Raw genomic sequence first — 25,127 nt, 5'->3', positions numbered from 1 at the left:
GGAAAACCGGTACAGATTTGGAAATAGGCTCCACATATCCTTCACCGATTTTGCTATAAATAGGTCAATTTTTGGAAAATAGCCTTCAAATGTAACATGGGATGCTTTCTTAAGCCCTTTTTCAGTTTGACCGATTTTAAAAAAAATCGGTTTAAATTTGATTAAAGCTCTCATATATATTTTCGCTCGATTATATATAATCGCTGCACTAAACACGCAATGTATGTGAGATATTAATTAAATTAGGAAAATATGACGTAGTTATCTGCAATTGAGTGACATCGGGCGAAATTATATATGAAACCATATTCAAACCTGAACGATATGGACCAAATTTGATATTTTTCATTCCTGGGCCCTCATAAGTACCTTCGAAAAGATTTATCAACCTATGTCAACGGTAAAACAGAGGCCTGAGGAACCTCCCATGTTAAATTTTAGCCTTCAAATTCAATTCATCAAAAATGGAGCGAAATTGAGCAAAATCGGCGGAAGATATATATGGGGGCAATATCCCAATCTGGACCGATTTTTACGATAATCGGTGAATCTAATCATGGGTCTAAGAACATATCACATATAAAATTTGAAGGCTTTTCGACTAAAATTGACAGAGTTATAGCAAAATCGGGGAAAGATATATATGGGGACTATATCCAAATATGAACCGATTTTTGTGAAAATTGGTGTAGCTATTCAGGGGACTAAGCAAATAACACATAGTAAATTTGTAGCCTATTCGATCAAAATTGATCGCGTTATAGCAAAATCGGGGAAAGATATATATGGGGGCTATATAAAATCTGAACCGATATATCTCAGAAGGTTGCAGGGATGGGCAGAACGTTTTTACACATTTTGATTTGGAAGAGATGTCCAATTAACGGAAAACAGGAACCAAGGTGGCAATAGGTGGCAATCAAAAGATCTGCTGTACTAAATATAGAGAATTTTGAATTTTTTTATGAAATTTAAATTTTGATTTCTTGATAACGGTACATTGTCCATTTGCAGTTAATATGAACTTCTTGTACTAAAACGTTATATTTATAGCCCACTCATCAAATCCCCATACAAAACTTTTAGTATTATCAATAAATTTTTCAGAAAATATTATTTGAAATGTCGTCTAATTTTCATATGATTATCGCTTTAGATTACCTGGGAAATATTTTTCGTATTTAAAGAGCTATAACTTCATTATGGATGCACATATCGACAAAATTCTTTCAGATTCGTTGTATCGGATGTGTTAACTGTAAGAAAAAAATATAAACATATGTAAAAGTTAACATCACATTTTTTGATTTTTTTCTAAGCGGCAACACTGTGCGGACTAAGGATAACTATAAATCTAATGTGTTCTTCTTTGGCACGGCGGTGCCGAAGTTTTTCGGCAATTTACACACATACGACCCGAATGCATAAAAAGAGCGTACGAAAAAGAGATAATGTTTTGATATACAGTCTGTCGCAAAAGTTAGTATACACTGTTGAAACGAAAATGTATTAGGGATAAATATCACTATACTTATTGAAAACAACAAACAATTAGTTTTATTTGATAGACAAGAAGGTTGTCTTCCGTAATAACAATTAACAGTGCGCAATATTTGCATACATTAGCAAATGTACGTTTCGAATCCCAAAAAGACCAAAATTTATGTCGCAAAAGTTAGTATACAACGGAGAATCCTCGTGGAAATGTGTAAAAAATTCTGGATATTTTTGAACAAAATGAAACTAAATCTGTACTTAAGATCATAAAGAGTGTATCAATTGGTTTTAATGGCAGCTATAGTACTTATAGTGACAAGTCCAACGTACACTGGATCGTAAAATCCAAAAAATTGGTCATCTACAAATACAACAACTGTAGCGACGAAATTCCGGGTGTTATGTCCTGTTTATGGATTCTAAAGCCATGAAATGCTCAAAAAAGCTTTAAAGTTTCAATATGGGGTGATCTTGATCGAGTTTCGGCTTGTCCTGTTTGAAAAAAACGGAATTTCTTGAAGGAAACCCATACTTTTGAGGCCGTTGTCCTTTTGAAACATGTAATAATCCTTAATCCTTACACATAAGGACTTTCCTTTTCAGTTAATTTTCTCACAACTTATGTCCCTTTTCACATTCCCACCAAAAATAAACAGTAGGAGAACCTCAAGTTCGGGTGTAAGCCCTACAGTGATACTCCACCACCACAGAAGGATATGATAGCTCATTTAACTTTTTAATACAGAGCTTTCTCTGCTGTTATAACGCATGGATTGTGCAAAAACGTTCTGAAAAGCTGTGTTCGCTTCACTTAGGACCAAAATACAACTAAATGGATCAGTTAGAAGTAGTTCATTAGACATTAGTAGTACATTAGACACTGGAGACACGAGAAGCATGCTCGATACTGCTAAAAGGCCGGTAGGACAGTTTAACTGTAGGGCTTACAACGGACATTGAGGTTCTCCTACTATTTACTTTTGGTGGGAATATGAAAAGGGGCAATATTTGTGAGAAAATTAACTCAAAAGGAAAGTCCTTATGTGTAAGGATTAAGGATTATTACATGTTTCAAAAGGACAATGGCCTCAAAAGTATGGGTTTCCTTCAAGAAATTCCCGTTTTTTCAAACAGGACAAGCCGAAACTCGATCCAGATCACCCCATATTGAAACTTTAGAGCCTTTCTGAGCATTTCATGGCTTTAGAATCCATAAACAGGACATAACACCCGGAATTTTGTCGCTACAGTTGTTGTATTTGTAGATGACCATTTTTTGTGGATTTTACGATCCAGTGTACGTTGGACTTGTCACTATAAGTACTATAACTGCCATTAAAACCAATTAATATACTCTTTATGATCTTAAGTACAGATTTAGTTTCATTTTGTTTAAAAATATCAAGAATTTTTTATACAGTTCCACGAGGATTCTCCGTTGTATACTAACTTTTGCGACATAAATTTTGGTATTTTTGGGATTCGAACCGTACATTTGGTAATGTATGCAAATATTGCGCACTTTTAATTGTTATTACCGAAGACAACCTTCTTGTCTATCAAATAAAACTAATTGTTTGTTGTTTTCAATAAGTTATAGTGATATTTATCCCTAATACATTTTCGTTTCAATGGTGTATACTAACTTTTGCGACAGACTGTATTTTTGTTTTGTAGCGTGCATGCATTAAAACACACTAACACACAGCTATAAGTTGCCAAAAGTTTGACTACATTCACACAAAGACATACAAGTGTAAAGACTGGAAAAGGTGCATAATGCAAATATGTTTATGAAACAAAGTATAAACCATTTTATCAACAACAGGGGTATGTTAATGTTAAAAACTCCATTAAAGCGCATTTCGGCTTATACGAATTGTAGGAAAGCAAAAAGTTGGACTTAGGATTGTATTCCATAACAGCTTCCAGTTCATTGAATATGAACTAAGCGGTTAAAAACGTCTGAAATTGTTAAGTATTTAACAGAATGTCGTTATGATATCGTAACAACAGAGCTGAACTCCATCTATTGACAAATGTTAACAATTGACTTTTCCCATCTTAGTATATTTACATCTTTGATTCACAATTTGTTCTGTTCTCTTCTTGTTCACCCATGATATTAATACATGTCTCCAAATCAGTTATATTTCTCAGGGACGTACGCAGGGGGGGGGCACTGGGGGCCCGGAGAAAAAAGAAAAACTTCCAGTAAAATTTATATTACTTCTTTATCTCATGTAATTTCATTATCAAAAAATAAAGGGTTGAGGAATTCTATAATGAATATACAGTATTTTTTGCTTACCTGCACATTCAGAAATTGCACGACTTCTTGTGCAGGAATGCCCAAAATGCTAGAGTTGTGTCGTTCATGAACGAACCGGTTCAAAGGAACGATTCCGTGAAAAGAACGAACGGATCCGTATCCAGCTCATTCTTTTATATCGTTCATTTAGATCCCCGATGACCGAGTCATTGCTGCTTACAAAACAAAACCACCACCATTAGCTTTGCATATACACAAGCACACAAGCAAGCAAAAAAAAACGAATGCATTGGTTTTGCAGTCAAGCAGCACAAATTTCCACACAAAACAAACAATGATTCAGAGAGCTGCCATTCGTGAACGAACATTTTCAAAAGAACGATTCGGTGAAAAGAACGACGGAGTCATATGCAGCGGAGAACGAACGACTTCAAAAGAAAATAACACAGTCAAATGTATTGTTGAACGAAAAAGAGCCAACGAACGAAGTGAAAGATCCGGATCTTTTTGGTGAACGGAATGAAAAAGATCGATCCGCTTAATGAACGAGATTGCCCAACACTACAAAATGCAGGAAGCTTAAAATCGCTTACCTGCCCAACAAAGCAGATATCTTCAATATTACTTACGTGCATGTGATGTGCAGCCAAAAGCAATGTTTGAATAATATTAAAGTTAAAACCATTTCAAGTTCGGGAGAAAGAACATTATAATTTTTTACTTTCTCTTTTTTGTGTTGCCTTTGTTTTGCACACTTCATATCAATACAAGATCAGAGTCGTTGAATTTTGTTCGTGTTTTGAGTTCGCAAAAAAACATATTATTTATATGTATATGTTTGTGCATGTATATACAAATTTTACAACCAGATTGAATTAAAATCCCCAAAATGTTGATGCAGATATTTCTAAAATGCAGCTATTGAAAGCGCACTAAAACACAATATATTGAAAGGAATCTAGAGAATAGTAGCCTTAAAAATTGTTTTTGGTCAGAAAACGCCAAAGTGCAGCTACGAATGATGCAGGTAACCAGAAATTACTGTACTCGTAAAGGTCTTGAGGCTTTAAACTCATTCTGTATTCAAAAAATGACGAGTTTATTATTGTGCGGATTGGAAGTGCATGAAATGACATGTTTACTGGACAAAGTGTACGATATATCAAGTGTTTCCGTGAAGTATATCTCTAAAACCAGTTAGAAAATTGTTTTACTACCATAATTTTTTTATTATTTATTTAATTGAGAAAAATTTATTGTTGTGCGTCATAAAGTGCTAATATCTGCTATAAGTAGCATACCCACCAGAATGTTTTTCATATCATTAACAAAGTTGTAGCTGAAAACAACCGTAAACGAAATTAATGCTCAAATATTGGTTAAATGGTATTAAAATCTGCTGTAATTTCGGCATATAGGCTAACGATAAAAATGTATCTCATCGAAATAATGACATTTGACTTCTCATATCTTTCGACAAAAGCCGCTTCAAATAATTTGGCGTCGATTTAGCCCAGTTCGTTCTTCTGAGAACGGATCAATCGGACTTTAAGTCATATTGGTCCATTCCTTTTTCCCACAAGACTACAAAATATTTCGCTAAAATTGTGCGCAGAATAACTCTCGAAGGTCCAAATCGATTTCTTCGAGACATTAATTAGGCTCGAATATGGATTATATCGGTTCACTCCTTCAGGTACCTCGCACACAAAATTTCAATATCCGATTTCACCGAAACTTTGAACATCCTAAAATTACTTCCAGACGTACATATGTATATCAAGTACCAAGAGAGTTTATATGCGACAACATCTTCGGATACCTCCCTCACAAAATTTCAACATATGTAAGTGCAATTTATGGGATGTTGGAGAATCCATTGGACATTTTGACCAATGCGATGTTCTATTTTTCGTGGTAAGTCCATGCTTCCTGACATAACGGTTCAAAAGCTCTAAATCTTACCATGACCAACTAAAATAACGGCTTGACAATATAACTATCAAAAGGAATGACTTCCAAAATTAGGTCCACTTCCAAAATGGACCACTCTTTCAGGTATCTTCTGCACAAAAGTGCAAAACTTTTGCGCTCTTATCGAAGTCAGCAAAAACATTTAATCGCAACACAATCTTGAAGTTTTATACCCAAATGTTTCAATATTTGGGTCGGAAAGTTTATACGTCCAAAAAAGCCACGAAATTCTGAAACTCTCTGGCTACACAATTTATAGGACAACAATTTTGGTTATGAAGCCCGTATTCTATCTGTCTATTGATATAAGTCTCAACTCACACAAGCTGTCGGCTAACCCGGCTGATACTTTTTTACTTGTTTTCGAGAAAACAAAAGTTATGAATATTGCCTCCGCTGTGCCGACAGAAGTCATAGTCCTTGGAAAGTTTTAAATGTCATCGAGTTCATAAACATCTAATCGTACAATTAAGATAGAAATAAGGCGAAACAACAACCATTGGTATACCAGTAGAGCGATTCTCTAACTCAATTTTTGAGTTACCGACAATTAAATTAAAATACTTATAATTTCGGTAATTACCGATTTTTTCGGTAAGTTAGCGACGAATAAAAAGCAGTCGTAAAGTTATACCGATAGTAAGACTGTTGTCAATTTTTATTGAAATTTTCGTATATAATTTTGCGTTGAAATTTTACCGATTTTTGTCGGTAACTTAAAAAATGTGTTAGACAATCGCACTACTGATGGAGTTTTTCGACTTAACCTCTTTTGTCAGGACTTAGCTAAAATTTTGCCGAGACAGACTGTTGATTTCGTAGTCTCAAACAGTACTGCGAGTAGAATTCGGAGTCTATGAGTCGTAGTTGATTTCGCTCGACTCCTAATAAAAATGTTTCCTCTTTTTTCTAAATGCCTGTTCCGGAACCTGCAAGAATCTACACATTTTTACTACTAAAAATGAGTCGATTCGTGCAGTACTGGAACAGACCATAAATGTAATTTTCTGAATTTTTTAGTTGGCTTGCATGGACTCTATCACTTCTGGTAAAATAGTAAAGTTTTGGTGTTTTTATTTAGAGTTATTTATTCCAATTAATTAATGGTATACAAATAACATTAATAGGTGTTTAGATAGAGCGATCTTCTTATCAGAATAAGTCCTCGTGGTAAAAATGTGTTAAATTGATAACTTAATAAGGCAAAGTAAGACAAAACTTTTTTTATGGGACTGAAGTTAATGTGGGATATATGGATATGTACTTTAAAGAGGAAGAAATACTGAAAATCTTTGAAATATAAAGACTATTTATTATACTCTGTTCCAAATTTCAAAGTTATATCTAAAATATTGTAAACTCTCTCTATTGAAACTATATACTTTGTATCAATATTTCATATAAATTTACTAAAAACCCTTAAAATAGCTTTGTGTAACGCTACACAACATTTTTTAATTTCATAATTTTTGGTCAAGTTGGGCCCCCCCGAAATGAAATCCTGCGTACGTCCCTGATATTTCATGTATACAAAGCTCCGAACTGATCGCTCAAATTCGAGCAGAGTGTGAAACTCGCGGAATTCTACTCTTGCAGAGTACTCTTTTGTTATACCCTACACCACTATGTGGGGAGGGTATTATAAGTTGGTTTTGCCCAAAAAGTTTGTAACGCATCGAAATAATGTTCGTAGACCCATACTTATATATACCAAAATGATTGTCTCGACGAGCTGAGTCGATTGGGCTATGTGTGTCCGTCCGTCCGTCTGTCCATCTAAACCTTGTAATCACGCTACAGGTCGCATTTTTGATCGGATCGTCACCAAATTTTGGGTGTTGATGAGGGTCCCGGAGGGGAAGAAGCCTATTGATTTTGGTGATGGTCGGATAATATTTAGGTTTCGGAATGGGCAAAAAACTTATTTGGAGAAAAAGTCAAGGTTTTTTTCCAAAGCAAATATCTCAGCTTCTATAAGGGGTATAACAAAAGCAAAACCTGCTAATGAAAGAAGAAAATATCGCCTTTGCAACGATGTAACATAGATATCGCAATAGCCGCTAATAGAACACAACTTTTCATTTTTGCAATTTTAATAATAATGACGAATAGCACAGCATTGGTTGGGGACCTTCCAAAAGCAAAGTCCGACTTTGAAAGTAGAAAATCGCATCTTTACAATGATGCAAAGTAGTTTGGCGTAGGTGGCCAAATAACGGAGATATCGCAATAGTCGTTAATACATCCCATTGTTCATTTTTTGTAATCACGCTACAGGTCGCAATTTTGATCGGATCGTCACGAAATTTTGGGGGTTAATGGGAGTCCTACAAAGGAAAAAAGCCTACTTATTGTGGTGATGGTCGGATAATATTCAGGGGTCGGAATGGGCAAAAAACTTTTTTGGAGAAAAAGACAATATTTTTCCTAACCGAATACTCAGCTTCTATAGGGGGTGCGATGTAAAGTAAGTTGTCGTAGGTGATCAAACAATGAAGATATCCCAATAGCCGCTAATAAAACACAACTTTTCATTTTTGCAATTTTAATAATAATGACGAATAGCACAGCATTGGTTGGGGACCTTCCAAAAGCAAAATCCGACTATGAAAGTAGAAAATCCCATCTTTACAATGATGTAAAGCATGTTGGCGTATGTGGCCAAATAACGGAGATATCGCAATAGTCGGTAATACATCCTATTTTTTAATTTTTTTTTTGTAATCACGCTACACGTCGTAATTTTGATTAGATCGTCACGAAATTTTGGGTGTTAATGGGGTCCCACAGAGAAATAAACATATTGATTTTGTGATGGTTGATGGTTGGCGTACATCCCACTTTTCCATTTTTTTATTTGAGTTATTTTGACGATGCACTTAAATGCGTATCAATAAAATTTACCTGTATTAATGAAGACATTCAGAGCAAAGGCGCTAAGCTATCTCAATTTAAATATTTTGAATTTTACCAGTCAAAAGCTTATGCACAGGGGAAGTGGTGTAGGGTATCTCATAGTCGGCTCCGACCCGACTATAGCCTTGGCTCACTTGTTTTTGTCATAACGTTGTTTTATTTGTATGTACAGTGGTGGACAGCTAATTAGGGCCAATAAATTCTGTTTAATAGATTACTCGATTACATTTAAAAATTTGAAGATTTTGATGAAATAAATTTAGTATATAAGGCATTGGTATAGGCACTATCGAGTGATGTCAAAACGTACGGAGATTAGGGTTATGACTTTTTTACAACCTCATATCCCTGTATCATAGCGTGATGAGTTTTGTCATAAGATTACATAAAATCTTAATTACAAGGTGATTCGGTGAAAAAACCTCACGCACAAAATGATTTTAAAATTTGAATTTATCAAAATTATGGAAAATTTTTTGAAGTCACTGAAAACAGATATATAATTGAAAATAAACTTTAGAGCCACATGAGATAATTAAAATGACATAAAATTTATTTCTCACTATTTTTCTTCAATTCTGAGAATCGTAAAAATGTCGTAAACGCTTTTATTCAAAAATATAATTTTTTAACAAAAAACAAAAAAAAATTAAATTTTTTTCAAAGTGACTTTTTTCGCGACTTTTTTAATATTTTAATGAAATAAACGTTATTATAGTTATTAGTAGGCTTATATTTATTCATTAGTGCAACAAAAAATAATTTTTTGAAAAAAAAAATTTTTTTATCTCATATATTTTTTCAAAAAATTATTTTTTTAAAATCGATTTGTGCGTGAACTTTTTTTATATTTCAATGGAATAAACGATAGCATAGTGATTAATAGGCAAAAGTTCATTCATCCCTGCCACAGGAAATCATTTTTGAGGAAAAATGTCAAAAAGTCATAACCCATAACCTAAAAGTAAAGAATTCCTCATATAAAAATCAGCGCTCTACATTTGCGCTTAGGCGAGTAAATCGATCTACAAAATTTGACAATTCGTGTGAGAACAATAAAATTTGTTACAAAAACAGGGGGTAAGTTTGCATTAAGTTTAGAAAAAAACGTCGTTCGGAAAAAAATGTAATTAGAATATCATTTAAGTGGCAGGCAAAAAAAAACAAAGTCAATATTAACATGAAAAACAAAGTTTAGATGGTTTTCGTTCGCATTCATTTTCTTTCGACATAGTGCAACAGGGGAGGGGCTAAGAGTTAATGGCCCACGTATTTCCGTCCGGATTCTCGTAAAGCGCTATTTGGAGGCAACTAAATTGGAAATTGCCTTGAGGTCATAAGTATGTAGACCTAGTCTACGGATTTTCCAAAAAAACGATATTTCAGAGGTTTCACGATTACTGCGTTTAGGCTTTATAGCACTTGGGAGCTATGAAGTCTTCTTCTGCGAAGAAATTGTATATTTAGGAATATATCATTGATAATTAAACAGGTGGGCTGCCAAGCGAAAACTTAATACCTATTTTTTAAGCACGCAGGCGTGAAATATTTTGAAATTTTTGTCTGTGCTGTGAGCTGTCCGAAGACAAAACTGATTTTTTTCCTTTTTTCTATCCAAAACAAGGCACTTTGAATAGGTAATGGATTCGATCTATGGGATATGTTAAGTCAAAAATGTTCTTTATATAGAAATTACTTTTATTACAATGGGGGTTGACACTTCACATTGATCCAAAACATAAACAAAACTCATTACATTACGAAGGCATCAGTTAGCACAGAAGACTTTATTCATATGTGAATGACATGCTGAACTAGACTGTGAATCGTTCATTGATCGTTCTTCGTGGATGCTACGGTCGGCACTCAGTAAGCTATTGAACTATAATGAACTATATCGACTGATCTAGTTCATACGCTCTTTTCAATGAATCGTTCAATTGAACTAGTTCATTCATGAACTATACAACTCTAATAGTAATACTTCGGCCCCTAAAGGACTTTCGGCGGGGGTAAAGCATGAAACAAGTTGAATACACTATAAACTAACTAATACGAGCTATTCTTGTATAAAAATATGCATCAATTAACCTTAAAGTTGATTTTACTACTTATGTCCCTAATTAGCTGGCCAGGCTAATATGGACCATTTTTAGAAAAGTGGGCTGTACTTCCCCCACATATGGAGAATTTCCGTACGTTTTGACATCTCTCGATAGTAAATAATAAATAATACCTTATATGCAAAATTTATTTAATCAAAATTTTCACATTTTTAAATGCAATCGAGTTATCTATTAGGGCGAAACCTATAGCTCTGCGTGTTGCGTGTGCGTTCAAAAATACAAAAACAAAATACATGTATTTGTTGTTGTTTTCAATTTGAAATACATGTATTTTGTTTTTGTATTTTTGAACGCACACGCAACACGCAGAGCTATAGGTTTCGCCCTTAAACTGAATTTATTGTCCCTACCCAGCAAACCATATGTCGGATGTCCGACATATCGAAACCATTTCGGAAGCAAAATCGTTCAGATTTCGTATCGATTTCTATACGATTTTTCTTAGGGGAATTTGTTCAGATTTCGTTCCGATTTCGGAGAAAATGTCGGAAGTAAATTTACCTTCGAATTTGCTAATGTTTTTCTTTCGATTTCGTTACGAATTCGGATCGATATGTCGGAAACAATTTTCCCTTCGCACAACAACCACCTTTTGTATATATCTAACAAGTAACATTTTAGTTTGTTGTCGAAAAAAATGGTTGGTTATAAAATTCGCATATAAATTTTTTAAATATTTTAAATATAAATGCAACGTATAATAATTCAAGCTAGTGCTGACAGACTCAACATATTCATACACAAAGTTTACATTGTTCTACTATAACTACAAAATGATAACAACAGTGAAAATCATTAGATATCTTTGAAATTATAATCTTCCAATAAAAAAAATTATCAATAAAAAAGAGGCATCAGAGATAAATTTTTTCCTTCGATAATCATACGAAATTATTCCAAAATTGTTCAGAAACCTTTACGAAAGTTCGGAAGGTACCTCAGATTTTCATACGACATTATTCGTATGAAAATCTGATCGTTCAGAAATCTGTACGAAAATTCGGAGGAAGAAATTCGAATTCCGAAATTCCCAAGGATTTTCTTCCGATTTCGTTGCGAATTCTGACCGAAATTATGTCAACCACTTCATACAACAACGAAATTTGTTCCGATTTTGTTACGATATCGGTACGATTGGTTTGCTGGGTAATTAGCTGTCCGCCACTGTATGTGTGGGTACCCAGCAAGACAATCGTACCGACACGTAACGAAATCGGAACAATATGAAAATCGGAGATACCTTTCCGACTCTTCGTAAAGATTTCTGAACCATTTTGGAATAATGTCGTATGAATATCGAAGGAAAACAGTTTTCTCTGACGCCTCTCTTTTATTGGTATGTTTCTTTGTTATGTTTTTTATTGGAAGATTGTAAATTTCAAACGTTTCTAATTAGCTTCACTGTTGTTATCATTTTGTAGTTACACTAGAACAATGTAAACTTTGTGCACGAATATGTTGAGTCTATCAGCACTAGCTTGAATTATTATATGTTGCATTTATATTTAAAATATTTAAAAATTGTATATGCGAATTTTATAACCAACCATTTTGTTTTTCGACAACAAACTAAAATGAAACCAACCTCTAGTTGTTAGATACATACAAAAGGTGGTTGTTGTGCGAAGAGAAATTTGTTTCCGACATTTCACTCCGAATTCGTACAGAAATCGGAAGAAAAACATTGGTATATTCGAAGGGAAATTTACTTACGAAATAGGATCGAAATCTGAACCAATTTCCCAACGAAGAATCGTATAGAAATCGGAACGAAATCTGAACGATTTTGCTTCCGAAATTGTTCAGATGTGTCGGGCATCCGACATTTGGTTTGCTGGGTATTTTCTCAACACACAGCTACAAACGAAAAAAAAAACAAATACGTTGAAGATCATTGTCGTGAATCCCCTGCAAGCATTTGGAAGTGAGTTTCTCACTCAATCTACAAATGCAATCGCATTCGAGACACTTCTTTTCAGTAAAATCACGACACTTATAATTTTACAATAACTTTTTACTTTTACCCTAATTCGAACATTTTGACTCCCAACAATGAGTAATCACTCTCGAGTAAAATCGAGCAACTCGCGGTTCTACATGTATGTATGTAACATTAAGCAGAAAATTTCAAACCGATTTATCAATGTCCGTCTGTTGAAATCAAGATAGGGCTCGTAATACTTATGATAGAGTGGAAAAGTTTTTTGAAACCCCAAAAACCAAATTATCGCTACGTCGGTCAGGAAACTTCAAAATTTGAAATTGGGTTGTAGCGTTTCACCAAAAACAAGAAAAATTTGAGAGCAAATTCAAATCAACCAATCAGACTTGAGTAAAATTGATGTATACTGACTTTTATGCTTGATATTGCCATATTTTTACAAAATGTAACATTTATTTTAAATGACAGATGTTATAACAAATCTCTGGTAATGTGAACATTATTCCCTACTATTCTTAAAGTAAGGTATAACAAAAATTGACTTTAAGGACAAGATGTAAGAACGGGCCTAAGTCAATAATTTTTGGTGGATAAGTTTTTTGACCATTGAGAACCCTAAATGCCAAATTATACCTAATTTGGGCAGAAAACTTTAACCGTACCGTTCTTTGGGTCTATAAAAGCGGGAACCGATATAGCCCGTCTTCGAACTTGAACTGCCTTCAAATAAAAGACGGGTCTGTGCAATTTTTTTGCGTCTCAATTTTTCTGGATACTAGTGTGATTATCACAGACTAACGGGCATACATAGATCGACTCAGAATTTTACCCTGATCAAGAATATTTATTTTATAGGGTCGCAAATGATTATATCAAGGCGTTACAAATGAAAAAAATAATATACCTCCATACTACAGGAAATCATTTTTAAGAAAAAAGGTCAAAAAGTCATAAACCTAGTACTGGAAAAATTTTATCTAGTAAACTCTAGCAAGTATTCAACTATCAAAATTTGTCTAAAACAGCAAAATCCTGTAACATTTTGTAACAATTTCAACGAAATATCGAGTAAGAAAGACACAGCTTATATATACGTATAGTATGCAACTTTTATGAAAATACGTTAAACACATCGCTCATTTACTCAAAGAGTAGCATAACTCAAAAACTGCGTTTTCTGAGTTAGCAACTTCTGTTTTTTTCTACGACTTCTATTTTATCTTGTGTCAAATTTTCATGTTGATATCTGTAAAACGCAACGAGTTACAGCCCATGCGAGTTTGACATAATTCAACAAAAATGTTTATTGAGTTTACGAAGCACTAAAACACCTCGAATCATACTTGATCTTGCACAGAAATTTAACAGTAATTTCTGGCTAGTTGTTTACCAAATAAGGTCCAAATAGCAATTTTAGTTTTTGCGTAATAATCCATTTAAGTTGGGAAGTCAAATATCAATTGCCAACTTAAATCGCGTTTTTCTCGGAACTGTTTTTTTTTTTGAGATGTGTCACTCTTTGAGTAAATGAGCGACATGTCAAAATCTCTCCTAAACGATCGTAACATGGCAAGATGTCTTGGATCTTATGGGTACTTTACACGTTATGTTATGTTACACATGTGTTCGTTCACATTGCATATACATTTTGTATATAAAAAGTGTCAACTCATATGTAAAAAAAAACATATTGTGTAAAGTACCCAATACTATTTAAATCTCTATTTATACCCTCAGCATTTATGCTAACGAAATAATGGTTTTAGACCCCAAGTATGTTTGGACGAAATACGTTTCAGACAATTTGGAGTCGATTTAGCAATGTCAGTCCGTCTGTCTGGCTGGTGCCCAGATAACTCTCGAATGGATGAACCGATTTTTGTTGTAACAACTTGTATTTGCTGTCTCCATTACGTTAGTAAAAGTTTAATCAAGGGCAAATCCTTACTTTCGGAGAAAATAGCCCGAAGTTGTAAAAAACCCTTATGGCACCAAGTTTAGTGGTTGGAACGCACGATAACTCTCGAACCGATCTGAGGGTTGGGTCCAAAAATTAGCCCTCGTAAAATGTTTGTCCGAACTTAATATAAGTTCGAAAATGAGCCATATCGGTCCACTCGTTCAGGTACCTCCTCTACAAAAGTTCAACACTTTTCACTAAAATGGTGCACATGATAACTCTCGAGGGTAATAACCGATTTGGTCCATACTTTGCACATCGTTATATTTCTACGAGACATAGATAAGGTTCCAAAATCGGCTTATATGTCAACTCCTTCGGGTACCTCTCACACAAAATTTCGGAAAAATGCAGTTTAAGGCCTGCTATCGAATCCCTTTGATCTTTGTTGTAACAACTTTTATTCGCTGCCATTACGACGGCACAAGTTTTTTCAGGGAAAAGTCCATACCTCGTGAGAAAACAGCCCAAAAGCTGGTTTCCGTGGGCAAGTCCATGCTTTCATACCAACTAGTAGGCACAATATCTATCAAAATGAATGACTCCCAAAATAAGACCCACTTCCAAAATGGACTATGTCGGTCCATTCCTTCAAGTACATCCTCGGCAACACTTTGAGCTTCAAACCAAATATATTTGTTGTCGGTAAATTCCAGAAAGGGCCACCAATTAGATTAAACATTGTCAATAGATGGACGTTTCAATGCACACAGGCTGAGGGTATATCTCTGTCAGCAAAGCCGACTGAAACTTTTTTACTTGTTTATTCCCTGCCAGCATTTGGAAGTGAGTTTCTCACTCCCTCGCCTAGGAAGTCACTCCGGAGATTCGCCAAGGAAGATCATTGGTGTATTACACAAACAATTTCTATAGCCTTATTGTGATTACCTTTTATCGCGTATGCCGACACTAAGGAGTGACTCCTGAGTGACTTCCAAGGCGATTGTTTACATATATTTAATGATTCAACACATTAGAACTAATATGGGACATTTTTCTACCTGGTGATTATATCAGACGGTGGTGCAGTGGTAAGCATACTCGCTTTGCACTCTGAAGGTCCGAGTTCGCTTCCCAAGTCAGGCAACAAAACATCACATTTTTAAAATGACAAAATTAATGTAGGCGGAAATTTCAAAGAATAATTTTTCTAAAAGAGCGTACTTCAAAAAAAAAAAAATAAATAAAAAAAATTTTATTAAAATAAAAATTAAAAAAAAAAAATAAAGAAATAAAAAAATTAAAATAAAAAAAAATATTTTTTTTAATTCCCAGAACTATTGCGGAAATGATCTTCCAGAAGTGTCGCTGGGGTGACTTTTAAGGCGACACGCCGGCGTGGTTCATTTTTTCACAACGGAGGTCACTTCAGGGTGACTTCCGCGACTATCGCCGCGACTGTTTTCATCGCCCTGGGCGACACGCCCATGTCACTTCCGCTATAGCTTTTGCTTGCAGGGTTATAACAACCCAGCAAACCAAATGTCGGATGTCCGACATATCGGAACAATTTCGGAAGCAAAATCGTTCAAATTTCGTATCGATTTCTATACGATTTTTCGTACGGGGATTCGTTCAGATTTCGTTCCGATTTCGGAGAAAATGTCGGAGGTAAATTTCCCTTCGAAATTGCTAATGTTTTTCTTCCGATTTCGTTGCGAATTCGGATCGATATGTCGGAAACAAATTTCCCTTCGCACAACAACCACCTTTTGTATATATTTAACAAGCAACATTTTAGTTTGTTGTCGAAAAACAAAATGGTTGGTTATAAAATTCGCATATACATTTTTTAAATATTTTAAATATAAATGCAACATATAATAATTCAAGCTAGTGCTATAACTACAAAATGATAACAACAGTGAAAATCATTAGATATTTTTGAAATTATAATATTCCAATAAAAAACATAAGAAAGAAAATTTATCAATAAAAAATTGGCATCAGAAAAAAATTTTTTCCTTAGATAATCATACGAAATTATTCCAAAATCGTTCAGAAATCTTTACGAAAGTTCGGGAGGAACCTCAGATTTTCATACGACATTATTCCGAAATCGTTCAGAAATCTGTACGAAAATTCGGTGGACAAAATTCGATTTCCGAATTTCCCAAGGATTTTCTTCCGATTTCGTTGCGAATTCTGACCGAAATTGATCCGATTTCGCTCCGACATTTCGTTCCGAAATTATGTCAACCACTCCATACAACTTTCGTTAAGATATCGTTACGATTTCGGATCAGATATCGGACGTAACGTCCGAAATTTGTTCCGATTTCGTTACGATATCGGTACGATTGGTTTGCTGGGTACTCACATACATACATATGTATGTGTGTATGTGTCATGACGATATCCAACGAACCAAAAAAGCTTGAGAATTATATTATAATAAGCTTAACATAAGCCTTAAGCTTATAAAAGACTTGAGAAATTTGTTGTTAAAAGCTTATGTCATAATTGTAGAAAAATCGAAACGGAACCCTTGTTTATAACCTTACCCTTGTAATTGTACAACAAGCTTATGCAATTAATATTATCTTAAGCTTACACTTGTAATAGTAAAACAAGCTTACATATATTTTTTTTTTAATTTTTATTAAAATTTTATAAATTCAGTTCATATTTTGAGATTTAGTTATAAATTAACAAGATGTGTAGTGCATTTTATCATTGTTATTTTTTAATTTAAATTAAGTTGATTAGTGATTTAAGTTTTCACTCTATGGTATAATTCAAATAATTACATTTACAGTTACGTTTTCTGGTTGTATAATTGTTTCGCATCTTTATACGATTTTTCGGGAACCGTCTTGAATGTGTCGTTGGAGTTGCGGCATCTATGAAAAGTAGAAATTTAGTGATAATTTTTTCAGTTAATTTTGTATATTGAACTTACTTTATATAGCGTTTCTTGTGCAATAGTAGTGCGCCTTGCACTCTGTATGCACGTTTTCGATTCTCAGGTCGGGCAAAAACATCATACTTTCCAACGGTGGCAAAATATCCCTCAGCGTAATGTAGACGACATTTCCGGATCAACCATGAAAAACTTTCATACAAATATTAACGTAAAACACCCGTTCGGAATCGGCGATAACATGTATGTCATTAAGCCAATATGAAGCGGCATGCACTCATTAATATGAAAGAAATCTTCCGTGTCCCTTAGAAAATGGGTTTGGGAACATATGTATATATAATTATTATATATATATATAATTATATAATTATTTTTAGTTGCGTCACTTTCACTATGTTTGCATTCACTTCTAGTTTCATCACAACCACTATTTACATCACCAATACTGAAAACTTCTTCAGATTCATATTTTTTATGATTCCAAAGTTCAATGACTTTTTTGTCTTTTAAGACTGTTTTATAGACTGTTTTGTAGACATCGGCAACTATATTTTAACACAACACGGATATAATTATTTAGTTCACACAACGCGGATGTACATTTAAACACATAAAAACTAAGAGATCGATGTAAAATACAAAATAATTCTACGAAAACTAATTTATCAAAAAATGTCAATCAACAAAAATGTGTATAAAAATAATTTTGAGGCAGACTTAAGAAAAGTTTGTGCACGTAATGCTTTTACAAGCATTGTTACAAATTGATTGTGAATTGTCTATTTTTATAATATTATTCTCAAGTTCTATTACTTTTTATTTTTATTTGGTATGTTGGGTATTCATTAATATAATTTGATTTGATCACTTTTCAGGAACAAGAAATGGAAAAACAGAAACTTCTCTTCCATCAAGCCCGCTTGTCAAATCGTGGTGTAGCTGAAATGGTTTTGCTGCATATCTCCGCCTCCAAAGGTATACCTTCGGATATGGTTATGACAACACTCAATCTGGGTATATCGATATTGCGAGGTGGTAACATTGACATTCAAATGGGTATGTTAAATCATCTCAAGGAGAAGAAGGATGTTGGTTTCTTCACGTCCATTGCCGGTTTGATGAATTCATGCAGTGTTTTGGATTTGGATGCATTCGAAAGAAATACCAAAGCTGAAGGTAATGTTTTAGTAGAATTTATATTGTGTGTACACTCCTCTTTCCCCATCCCTGTTCTTACGATGCCATCCATACTTTCCACATTCCTTTACATTGTGTAATTTTTAGTTTCCTTCTTTTGTGTAAACACTTTATTTTCTTTTTGAGATTCAATTCGTTTTAATTTGAAAACTTCACCATTACCCTTGCACGTTTTTATTTTTCAAAATTTCCATACACACCTCCCAACTTTGTTGTTAAATTGCACTGTACCCCAACACCCATCACCACCACCACAACCACTCCGCATGCAATATCCTGTTGTCCCCACACAATATTGTGAACTTTGCAAACAAAGAATACATTCCAAGTGCGGGTGCAGGTCTTGGTGTCGGCTCGGAAGGTGCTGCTGGCGAGAAAAATATGCATGATGCTGAATTTACGTGTGCCCTCTTCCGTTTCATCCAACTGACTTGTGAAGGCCATAACTTGGGTAAGTCCACTTCTTTAGGATAGTAAAGCAAGTTTACTATGCTAACGATGAAATTTATTTTCAGAATGGCAAAACTATTTGCGTACTCAGGCGGGCAACACAACAACTGTGAACGTGGTCATTTGTACGGTCGATTACCTACTGCGTCTTCAAGAATCAATCATGGACTTCTATTGGCATTATTCTAGCAAAGAAATCATTGATCCAGCGGGAAAGGCCAACTTTTTCAAAGCCATTGGCGTAGCAAGTCAAGTTTTCAACACACTTACTGAAGTCATTCAGGGTCCCTGTACGCTCAATCAACAAGCTTTGGCTCACTCCAGGTTGTGGGATGCTGTAGGTGGTTTCCTCTTCTTATTCTCCCACATGCAGGAGAAACTATCAAAACACTCCAGCCAAGTTGATCTATTGAAGGAACTTTTGAATCTGCAAAAGGACATGATTACAATGATGCTCTCAATGTTGGAAGGCAATGTTGTGAACGGTAATGAAACTGACACTCAATATTTTCGAACACGGTGAAATAAACGCCATCCATTGCTCTTCTAGGTACAATTGGCAAACAGATGGTGGACACTCTGGTGGAATCGGCCGGCAATGTTGAATTGATCTTGAAATATTTCGATATGTTCTTGAAATTGAAGGATCTCATTGAATCCCCCAGTTTCATGGAAATCGATATCAAGAACGAGGGCTGGGTTACACCAAAAGACTTCCGCGATAAAATGGAACAATCGAAGAACTATACACCGTAAGTTCTCACACGAATCTCAAGTGAAATGATCTGACTTATTTTGCTTTTTTATTTCACGCAGTGAGGAAATTGACTTCTTACTGGCTTGCTGTGAACGCAATCACGAGGGAAAAATTGATTATGCAGGCTTTGTGGACCGTTTCCATGAACCGTCCAAAGAAATTGGCTTCAATTTGGCTGTACTGTTGACAAACCTTAGCGAACACATGCCCAATGAACCGCGTTTGGCTCGCTTCTTGGAAACTGCCGGATCTGTATTGAACTATTTCGAACCATTCTTGGGTCGCATTGAAATTCTGGGCAGCTCTAAGAGAATTGAACGAGTCTACTTCGAGATTAAGGATTCGAACATAGAACAATGGGAGAAACCCCAGATTAGAGAATCCAAGCGGGCCTTCTTCTACTCAATTGTTACTGAAGGCGGTGACAAAGAAAAACTGGAAGCGTTCGTTAATTTCTGCGAGGATGCTATTTTTGAAATGACACACGCTTCGGGTCTGATGGCAACAGATGACGGTGGCAGCAACATCAAACGTGATACTTCTTACAGTTCATACATGAGCGAGGAGGAAGAGGAACGTGCAGCTCGTGATCCCATAAGACGTACAATAAACGCTGTTAAGGATGGCTTGAAATTCGGCGTCCACATGTTAAGTCCGTCTAACATAAAACACCAGATCGGTGTGATGCAAACGAAAACGGTTCCTGAATTGATTATCGGCTTCTTCAAGATTATTTTCTACATGTTCTACTACACGGGATACGCTCACTTTGCGGTAGTTCGTTATATCTTCGGCATTCTTATGAACCTGATGCGCGGTCCAGCTCCGGAGGAAGTAGAAGACGCTCCAGTGGAAGAAGAAACAATGGGCAGGGCGCTACCTCCATTACCCATCGAAGAACCACCAGGCACAGTTCAGGCATTTGGTCTGGATATCAATAAGGAAGAAAACGGTCAATACAAGGTAACGGTGCATGAATCATCCGGAGGTAGTCCAACGTCGTCAATGGAAGAAACCGGAGAATCCAGTCCAGAAGATGGCGGACCGACTGGCGAAGCAGCTGTTGAAGGTGAAACCCACCATCCTGAACCTGTGTCGATTGTTGATCTTCTCGGTGGCGAAGCGGCTAAGAAGGCTGCCCAAGAACGTCAAGAAGCCCAAAAAGCCCAAGAAGCTGCTATGGCCTCCATTGAAGCCGAAGCCAAAAAATCATCTGCAACTCCCCAAGAAACCCCAGCTGTCAATCAAATTGATTTCTCTCAATACACCCATCGTGCTGTCAGTTTCTTGGCTCGTAACTTCTACAATTTGAAATATGTAGCCCTGGTCTTGGCTTTCAGCATCAATTTCATGCTGCTCTTCTACAAGGTTACATCCCTAACGGACGACGAGGAATCTTCGGGCGATGACGTTCTCATTTTGGGTTCTGGTTCTGGTGCGGGTATGGCTGGCTCTGGTTTGGGATCTGGTGACGGATCGGGCGATGGTGAAGGTGAGGAAGACGAAATACCTGAAATGGTGCACGTCGACGAAGACTTCTTCTACATGGAACATGTAATACGAATAGCCGCACTTATGCATAGTCTTGTGTCACTGGCTATGTTAATCGCCTACTATCATCTCAAGGTGCCCTTAGCTATATTCAAGCGTGAAAAGGAGATTGCTAGACGTTTGGAATTCGACGGTCTCTTTATTGCCGAGCAGCCGGAGGATGATGACATTAAATCGCATTGGGACAAATTGGTAATTTCGGCAAAGTCGTTCCCAGTGAACTATTGGGATAAGTTTGTCAAGAAGAAAGTGCGTCAAAAGTACAGCGAAACATTTGATTTTGACAACATTTCAAATCTATTGGGAATGGAAAAGAGCTCCTTCATGGCACAAGAAAGTGAAGAGGGCGGATTAATAAAGTACATTACAAATATCGACTGGCGCTATCAGGTGTGGAAAGCCGGTGTTACTTTCACCGACAACGCCTTCCTGTATTCGCTGTGGTACTTCTCCTTCTCCGTAATGGGTAACTTTAACAACTTCTTCTTTGCCGCTCATTTGTTGGATGTTGCAGTTGGTTTCAAAACTCTGCGCACCATTTTGCAATCCGTAACCCATAACGGCAAACAGCTGGTGCTGACGGTGATGTTGTTAACCATTATTGTGTACATTTACACGGTTATAGCGTTCAACTTCTTCCGCAAGTTCTACATTCAGGAAGAGGACGAAGAAGTGGACAAGAAATGTCACGACATGTTGACATGTTTCGTCTTCCATCTTTACAAAGGTGTGAGAGCAGGTGGTGGCATAGGTGACGAAATTGGCGATCCTGTCGGCGACGAGTACGAAGTTTATCGCATTATATTCGACATAACTTTCTTCTTCTTCGTCATCGTTATTCTCTTAGCCATTATTCAAGGTTTGATCATCGACGCCTTTGGTGAGCTTCGTGATCAACTGGAATCGGTGAAGGAGAATATGGAGTCGAATTGCTTTATTTGTGGCATGGGCAAAGACTTCTTTGATATAGTACCGCATGGTTTCGATACGCACGTCCAGAAAGAACATAATCTGGCAAACTACATGTTCTTCCTTATGCATTTGATTAACAAGCCCGACACCGAATACACTGGTCAAGAAACGTATGTGTGGAACATGTATCAGCAACGTAGCTGGGACTTCTTCCCAGTTGGTGACTGTTTCCGTAAGCAATATGAAGATGAACTCTCCGGCGGTGGTGGCGGCGGTTAAATTTTCGCATCGAAGTGAATATTCGATGACGCAATATTGTGACTACCAACCAACCATTTTAGACAATTTTATACTGTTTTATTTCTAACTGCAAATTCACAAAAAAAACAATAAATTTTTACTATTATTATTAATAATAATGAAAAATATAATATATACATAAATATTTATAAGTTATATTTTACTCAACTAATAGTCAATTCTTATATAGACAAGTAATCAAATTATTGGCAAGAGACTTTCTTACCGTTACTGTGAATTTCTATTTTTCGACCAACACAAAGTGTGAAACCGCTACCATAAGCGAAACTCTAACACCTCCTCCGAATACAAAAACAGAAACAAAATTTGAATTGATTTTATTCTTTGTATACAACTCATATTGTTGATTGAAATTGTACGATTTATTAAAATAAATTTTATCTATTTTAACAAATGTGATGTGTTTATTTCATCTTAAGTCCATATTTTGTTGCTTCTAATATGTGATGATCAAAAAATATGTTGAACAATGGGTAATGAAATTGATTACTGCAGACGGAAGCTGAAAAGACTACAGTTTCGGATAAAGTCACTTATCCTCATCAATTGCCTCCTCCAACTTCGTATTAATAAGTGTGTCTGCGTACTCGATAATTTGTAATAATTATTACAAATTATTACTGAATGTTGTTTTTTTACACAAATGTTCACTAAAAGAGAATGAATTGAGAAACTTGTTTTGAAGTTTTTTTACTGAGAACTTAAAATTTTTACTGAAGGAATCTTGTTCAGTAACATTTTGTAGCTTTAGGCAGTTGTCAAAAGTTTAAAATATTCAAATATCATAAACGTAAATGTTAATCAAATTGAAAACTTTTACTGAATGTTGTCTTTTTACTTTTTTAATTTTTTCCTTTGAAAGAGTATAAAATGCTTTACTCTCTAAAAAGAAGTTACTGAGTAATATTTACTGAGAAAGTACAAGGACAAACCTATTAATCGATAGAAATGACGAGAAAACTAAACAAAATGAGAAATTTTTATTTGGTAAAATACATACTTATGTCATAAATATCAACTATATTGCAAACGCCAATTGTGGGTGTTCTCACAGAAATGAAGGGCGGTTGGTTTCTTGCTGTGAGCCTCGAAAATATTTCAATAGTGGAAATATTTTCCTCAAGATTCATTCATCCACCAGGAATATATAAACGGAAAAAAGGAAAGAAAATGCAATGTGTTAGAACTTTGGAATAGAACAATAATGGTTCTTTATTGAATTCGTTGAAAAGGTGCGACTTCTTACCAAGGACAACAGTACTGGTTGATGCTTAGTTTACAAGTGTTTTATTTAAAAGACAATTATAAGGAAAAGCAAAGTATGACAGTTCAGAGAGAGAATGAGAGCATACAAAACACAATTCTGGGCAGAATTAGGGACGCCGAAGGCAAGTATTTCGGATCATAGAAAAATGGAAATAGGGTTGCCAGTTGGGGAAATCCGGCGTGAACATATATAAAAAAGATCTTACAGAAAAAAATAGTTGGTGTTTTAATTGCAATTGACACATTGTTTTCCGCTAATTGAATTGAATTAAGTAGTTTCTGATATTGAAACTTTAAGCATACATATTTATTGAATTGAAAAATTTTAATTATTTGTGGCTTGCTCCTGCATTCCTCTCTCCTCACAACTTGATGTATGTATATAAACAACATATACATTAGGGTTACAGTAATTTCTGGTTACCTGCATTATTCATAGCTGCATTTTGGCGTTACCTGACCAAAACTCTGTTTATAGGCAACTATTCTCTAGATACCGTTCAATATATTATGTTTTAGTGCACATTCAATAGCTGCATCAACATTTTGGTGATTTTACTTCAATTTGGTTGTAAAATTTACATACGAGGGCGGTTCGGAAACTTCTTAGCCTATCAATGAATGAGAATAGTTAGTTTTTCAAACCCACGTCCTTGAAAAACACATGGAAAAAAGTGTTGTCACGGCGTGTTAGTGTTCAGAACCAAACTCATAACTTTCAAAGGCTACGCTAAGCGTTTGTCATGAAAGCCATACAAAGATTTGAACAAAAAATTCAACTTTGTAAAAAAAAAACTTGCATTTGAAAGAGGAAATAAGTTAGAGGATAGCGAAGTCGCCCCACAGTCGATGTGTCTGAGGAGCCTTCCTAAACCAAAGGCGAAACATGCATGTCACACAGTGGTGATTGTGTGGGTTCGTATCGTCGGCTTTCCTTTTTCAAAAAGCATCTTGGTCAGTAAACTCGTCTCTAACGAGAAATTAATTAAAAAATTAATAAAAAATGACCTTCGCCTAATAGGCAAAAATTTTCAAATAAAAACAAAAATATTTTTATTTTTCAATATAATCTCCTGAAACTTCAGTACACTTAGTCCAACGCTTTTCTAGCAATCCTATC

General features: G+C 35.4%; 1 protein-coding gene across 12 annotated transcripts in view; it reads left to right on the top strand.

The window, feature by feature from the left end:
• The window catches only part of RyR (Ryanodine receptor), a 177,148-nt gene extending 154,013 nt beyond the window's left edge, over positions 1-23,135 (top strand). For all 12 annotated transcript variants that reach the window (XM_073992185.1, XM_073992188.1, XM_073992183.1 and 9 more), the window contains 5 exons: positions 18,429-18,729; positions 19,091-19,201; positions 19,266-19,685; positions 19,751-19,952; positions 20,017-23,135. In XM_073992185.1, the coding sequence (XP_073848286.1) occupies positions 18,429-18,729; positions 19,091-19,201; positions 19,266-19,685; positions 19,751-19,952; positions 20,017-22,699 (3,717 nt within the window). In that variant the 3' untranslated portion in view covers positions 22,700-23,135. The remainder of the gene's footprint in view (positions 1-18,428; positions 18,730-19,090; positions 19,202-19,265; positions 19,686-19,750; positions 19,953-20,016) is intronic.
• Positions 23,136-25,127: the final 1,992 nt, after the last annotated feature.

Source organism: Musca autumnalis, unplaced genomic scaffold (assembly GCF_047663935.1).
Source record: "Musca autumnalis isolate F117 unplaced genomic scaffold, ASM4766393v1 scaffold_5, whole genome shotgun sequence".
NCBI lineage: Eukaryota > Metazoa > Arthropoda > Insecta > Diptera > Muscidae > Musca > Musca autumnalis.
This window is presented reverse-complemented; position numbering and strand designations above follow the sequence as displayed.